Source organism: Oncorhynchus tshawytscha, linkage group LG26 (genome assembly GCF_018296145.1).
Source record: "Oncorhynchus tshawytscha isolate Ot180627B linkage group LG26, Otsh_v2.0, whole genome shotgun sequence".
NCBI lineage: Eukaryota > Metazoa > Chordata > Actinopteri > Salmoniformes > Salmonidae > Oncorhynchus > Oncorhynchus tshawytscha.
Genome location: NC_056454.1, coordinates 30,382,063 through 30,387,973, shown reverse-complemented (window position 1 = coordinate 30,387,973; position 5,911 = coordinate 30,382,063). Strand labels below are relative to the sequence as shown.

General features: G+C 51.3%; 1 protein-coding gene across 3 annotated transcripts in view; it reads left to right on the top strand.

Moving 5' to 3' along the window:
• The window catches only part of LOC112225510 (A-kinase anchor protein 11), a 24,188-nt gene extending 19,791 nt beyond the window's left edge, over positions 1-4,397 (top strand). For all 3 annotated transcript variants that reach the window (XM_024389534.2, XM_024389535.2, XM_024389533.2), the window contains 3 exons: positions 2,813-2,859; positions 3,530-3,732; positions 3,851-4,397. In XM_024389534.2, the coding sequence (XP_024245302.1) occupies positions 2,813-2,859; positions 3,530-3,732; positions 3,851-4,036 (436 nt within the window). In that variant the 3' untranslated portion in view covers positions 4,037-4,397. The remainder of the gene's footprint in view (positions 1-2,812; positions 2,860-3,529; positions 3,733-3,850) is intronic.
• Positions 4,398-5,911: the final 1,514 nt, after the last annotated feature.

Sequence of the window (5,911 nt, the reverse complement as noted above, 5' to 3'; positions counted from 1 at the left end):
GTCAAAATTACAAAAAAAATGAGTGTCAAAATGAGCACTGCAACAGTCATTTCGACCTCCCACCCTAGGATAAGGGATATCTATCTCTGTAGCCTGTACAGTACAATGCCAAACCCCACCCTAGTCCAGGAGTGATATCTACACTGCATTCTGAAAGGATTCAGACCCCTTGACCTTTTCCACATTTTTTTTACGTTTACAGCCTTATTCCAAAATGGATTGCATTGTAGTTTTTTCCTCATCAATCTACACACAATACCTCATAATGACAAACCTTAAAATGGTTTTTAGAACATTTTGCAAATGTAAAAAAAACATTTCAAACAGAAATAATATTTAAGTAAGTAATCAGACCCTTTACACAGTACTTTGGCAGTGATTACAGCCTCAAGTCTTCTTGAGTATGATGCTACAAGCTTGGCACAGCTGTATTTAGGGAGTTTCTCCCATTCTTCTCTTCAGATCCTCTCGAGCTCTGTCAGGTTGGATGTTTAGCATTGCTGCACAGCTATTTCCAGGTCTCTCCAGAGATGCTTGATCGGGTTCAAGTCCAGGCTCTGGCTGAGCCACTCAAGGACATTCAGAGACTTGTCCCGAAGACTTGTCTGCTCTCTCCCCCTCTGCTCTCTCTCTCTCTCTCTCTCTCTCTCTCTCTGTCTCTCTCTCTGTGCGCTCTCAATTCAATTTAAGGTCTTTATTGGCATGGGAAACATATGTTAACATTGCCAAAGCAAGTGAAGTAGATAATAAACAACAACAATTAACTGTAAACATTACACTCACAAAAAGCTTCAAAGATAAAAGACATTTCAAATGTCATATTGTGCTCCCTCTCTCCCCTCTGCTCTCTTCTTTCCCTCTGCTCCCCATTTAATCTCTTTCCCTCTGCTCTCTCCCTCTCTGCTCTCTCCCTCTCTGCTCTCTCCCCTCTGCTCTCTCTCTCTCCCTCTCTCCTCTCTGCTCTCCCCTCTCTCCTCTCCCCTCTCTCTCTCTCTCTCTCCCTCTCTCTCTCTCTCTCTCTCTCTCTCTCTCTCTCTCTCTCTTCCTCTGCTCTCTCTGTTCCTCTGCTCTCTCTCTCTCTCTCTCTCTCTCTCTGCTCTCTCTGTTCCTCTGCTCTCTCTCTCTCTCTCCCTCTCTCTCTCTCTCTCTCTCCCTCTGCTCTCTCTCTCTCCGCCCTCTGCTCTCTCTCTCTCCTCTCTCTCCGCTCTCTCTCTCTCTCCTCTGCTCTCTCTCTTCCTCTGCTCTCTCTCTCCCTCTGCTCTCTCTCTCTCCCTCTCTCTCTCTCTCCCCCTCTCTCTCCCCTCTGCTCTCTCCTCTCTCTCTCCCTCCCTCTCTCCTCTCTCCTCTCTCTCTCTCTCCTCTCTCTCTTCTCTCTCCCTCTGCTCTCTCTCCCTCTGCTCTCTCTCCCTCTGCTCTCTCTCTCTCTCCCTCTCTCCCCTCTCTCCCTCTCTCTCCCCTCTCTCCTCTCTCTCCCCTCTCTCCCTCTCTCCCCTCTCTCCCTCTTCTCTCTCTCCATACACTAACTCTCTCACACTCTTAGTCTGTTCATCCTCTCTTCTCTCCTCTGCTCTATTTGCTCCCTCTTCTCTCTGTTCTCTCTCCCTCTCTCCCTCTGCTCCTCTGCTCTCTCCCTCTGCTCTCTCTCTCTCTCTCTCCGCTCTCTCCTCTCTCTCCCTCTCTCTCTCCCCTCTCTCTGCTCTCCCCTCTCTCTCCTCTCTCTCTCTCTCTCCCTCTGCTACACTTTCTCTCTCCCACTCTTAGTCTGTTCATCCCTCTTCTCTCTCTCTCTTCTCCCTCTTCCCTCTCTCTCTTCTCTCTCTCTCCCTCTGCTCTCTCTCTCTCCCTCTCTCTCTCTCTTCTCTCTCTCTCTCTTCCTCTCTCTCTCTCTCTCTCTCTCTCTCTTCCTCTGCTCTCTCTCTCTCTCTCTCTCTCTCTTCCTCTGCTCTCTCTCTTCTCTCTCTCTCTCCCCTCTGCTCTCTCTCTTCTCTCTCTCTCTCTTCCTCTGCTCTCTCTCTCTCTCTCTCTCTCCTCTGCTCTCTCTCTCTCTCTCTCTCTTCCTCTCTCTCTCTCTTCTCTCTCTCTCTCTTCCTCTGCTCTCTCTCTCTCTGCTCTCTCTCTTCCTCTGCTCTCTCTCTTCCTCTGCTCTCTCTCTTCCTCTGCTCTCTCTCTTCCTCTGCTCTCTCTCTCTCTCTCTCTTCCTCTGCTCTCTCTCTCTCTCTCTCTCTTCCTCTGCTCTCTGTCTCTCTCTCTTCCTCTGCTCTCTCTCTCTCTCTCTCTCTCTCTCTCTCTCTTCTCTGCTCTCTCTCTCTTCCTCTTCCTCTGCTCTCTCTCTCTCTCTCTCTCCTCTGCTCTCTCTCTCTCTCTGCTCTCTCTGCTCTCTCTCCCTCTGCTCTCTCCCTCTGCTCTCTCTCCCTCTGCTCCCTCTCTCCCCTCTCTCTCTCTCCGCTCTCTCCTCTCTCTGCTCTCTCTCTCTCCCTCTGCTCTCTCTCCCTCTGCTCTCTCTCTCCCTCTGCTCTCTCGCTCTCCCCTCTGCTCTCTCTCCCTCTGCTCTCTCTCCTCTCTCTCCCCTCTCTCCGCTCTCTCCTCTCTCTGCTCTCTCTTCTCTCTTTGTGCTCCCTCTCTTCTCTCTTTGTGCTCCCTCTCTTCTCTCTTTGTTCTCCCTCTCTTCTCTCTTTGTTCTCCCTCTCTTCTCTCTTTGTTCTCCCTCTCTTCTCTCTTTGTGCTCCCTCTCTTCTCTCTTTGTTCTCTGTGTCTCTACTATGGCCTTGTGCAGGTCATTTCTCTAACCAGTGTAATGTTTCTTACCCCACAGCGACTGCACTGAGGACAAGGAGCTTGAGACCAAGGATGAATCCTGCGGTATGATATAGTTACTTATATCAATAACTGCACCGGATATCCATGGAAAATGGGCTGCTTTATATTCTCTTTTTTACATGAAGCATTTGATAGTTTTGATGGTTAAACTTGGTCTCTATCAGCAGCAACATTACATACCGTACCATGTTGTCATGTTACACAACCACACTACAAACAGAACCACCTCAGCATGAAAATGTTAACCTTCTAATCCTGAGTTCCCTGCTATAGATTAAGAGTGGTTAGACTAGGAGACTTGGCGCTGTGTGTGTCTGTGCTGCTAGGAGGGGAATTCACCCACCGCCCACACATTCAGCCACACTGCCGCTCATTCATTCATCTATTCCCCCTGAGTCTCCCTGCTTATCTGTCAGACCAGAGCCCCCCGTGGGCTGTTCTCTAAAGGGCTGAGGCTCCAGGCTGTGTCAGGCCCAGACGCAGGCACAGTGTGGGTGGGAGCATGGGAAACAGGCCTGGTCCACCACCAGTTTAGAGCAGAGGAAACAAGGGAAGCCGGGTTGAGATGGGATATTACTGTACTGAAGAGAGGACTGTCACACAGAGAGACAACAGGGGGATAAATTGGGGGAGTCAAAGAAAGAGACACAGGAGGTGTTTGAAAGATATAAAGAGGAGGATGATGATGATATCTTTTCTCTCCCCCCTCCAGGTTCTGTGCGTGTGGACCGGGGCCAGGCTCAGGCTCATAGGCTCCTCCTGGTGGTCAACTCGGAGCTCAGGGAGATTACCTCGGACCCACAGCACATGACCTTTGACCCCCAGCTCAGGAGCATGCTGCAGTGGGCGGCGGCCTCCATTGCAGACCTGCCAATGGTTCAGCTGGGTCATAGTGGCAGCTGGGACCTGCAGCAGGTGAGTGGCTTTAACCTTAGCACGCACGGACGGACGGACGGACGGACGGCTACCTCTGTCATTACTGAGGTGTGTACTGGTTCCTGCCTGCTGAGCTGTGTTCTGTCTGCCCTTCTAGCTGCCTGCGGTGGTCCAGAGGCTGAAGGAGAGGGAGTGGAGGGTGGGAGAGCTGCTCCAAGCCCTGCTGCGCTACTGTGAGGAAACCTTCACCCCACCCCAGTCTGAACCCAGAGAGGAGACACCCCAGGCTGGGAGAGTACTCCACCACACTCCCCTCTTCCAGTGGCTCCTGGAGCACGCCTAGGCTGACTGCACTTACCCTCACCTCTCGTTCCTCTCTCCTCTCCCCTCCCTCCTCACCTCTCTCCTCTCCCCTCCCTCCTCACCTCTCCCTCATTTCGTCTTCTCTCTCCTCACCCCCACGTGACTTACTGTACAGTATTTGTGAAGCCTGCCACATAATGAGCACTACTTGGCCATGTTAAACTAAACCATATGAAGATTACCATCACTCTTCAGTGATGTGCAGCGTACCTGCCAAACCCCAAATCTAGCCACCTCCTTGTACTGTGGATCCTGTCTCTTATAGGGCTGTACACCCATTCACTACCCAGAGGGCGCTATAAAAACATATTTTCTTAATATTATCTATTGTGTTTGGTGAGTGGGTGGGTGGGTGATTGGGTGGGCGGGTGAGTGGGTGGGCGGGTGAGTGGGTGGGCGGGTGGGTGGGTGGGTGGGTGGGTGGGTGGGTGAGTGAGTGGGTGGGTGGGTGAGTGGGTGGGTGGGTGATTGGGTGGGTGGGTGAGTGGGTGGGTGGGTGAGTGGGTGGGTGGGTGGGTGGGTGGGTGGGTGATTGGGTGGGTGGGTGAGTGGGTGGGTGGGTGAGTGGGTGGGTGGGTGGGTGGGTGATTGGGTGGGTGAGTGGGTGGGCGGGTGAGTGGGTGGGCGGGTGAGTGGGTGGGCGGGTGAGTGGGTGGGTGGGTGAGTGGGTGGGTGGGTGTGGGCATATATTGCATGTCGTGACTGAAAGTAATTGTGTCTTTTCTTCTCTTTGGTTTTGTTGTGGTTCTTTTGTGTTTTAATATTAGGCTGCATATCACATGCGTTGATTAATGTGCCTTTCTGCTAAAGCCCTCTGGCCCTCTGACACCGTCATCGCACACAGCCACTCTTTCTCACATCATCTAGTGTGGGCCGAGGGAATCTGACCCCCGCAACTTCCAACATATGCCTGTACGTGCTCCTCAAATGGTTCCATGCTATAGTTCTGCACTGTACTATTGCTGTACCATCAGCAGAGCCTATTTCAGTGTTTACCATGGCCTGATCCTCATGCTCTTCATCACTTGAATATTGTTATATTGAGATGCCTGTCAGTGAATGAGCCCTAATGACACTTCAGCTGTGCAATAGCCCCAGTTAGAACTGCCTGACAGCATAGCTATAGACTCCACGTTGTCAAACTGCTTGACAGCACAGCTGTAGACTCCACGTTGTCAAACTGCTTGACAGCACAGCTGTAGACTCCACGTTGTCAAACTGCTTGACAGCACAGCTGTAGACTCCACGTTGTCAAACTGCTTGACAGCACAGCTGTAGACTCCACGTTGTCAAACTGCTTGACAGCACAGCTGTAGACTCCACGTTGTCAAACTGCTTGACAGCACAGCTATAGACTCCACTTTGTCAAACTGCTTGACAGCACAGCTGTAGACTCCACGTTGTCAAACTGCTTGACAGCACAGCTGTAGACTCCACGTTGTCAAACTGCTTGACAGCACAGCTATAGACTCCACGTTGTCAAACTGCTTGACAGCACAGCTGTAGACTCCACGTTGTCAAACTGCTTGACAGCACAGCTGTAGACGCCACGTTGTCAAACTGCACAGCACAGCTGCTCCACGTGACAGCACAGCTGTAGACTCCACGTTGTCAAACTGCTTGACAGCACAGCTGTAGACTCCACGTTGTCAAACTGCTTGACAGCACAGCTATAGACTCCACGTTGTCAAACTGCTTGACAGCACAGCTATAGACTCCACGTTGTCAAACTGCTTGACAGCACAGCTATAGACTCCACGTTGTCAAACTGCTTGACAGCACAGCTATAGACTCCACGTTGTCAAACTGCTTGACAGCACAGCTGTAGACTCCACGTTGTCAAACTGCTTGACAG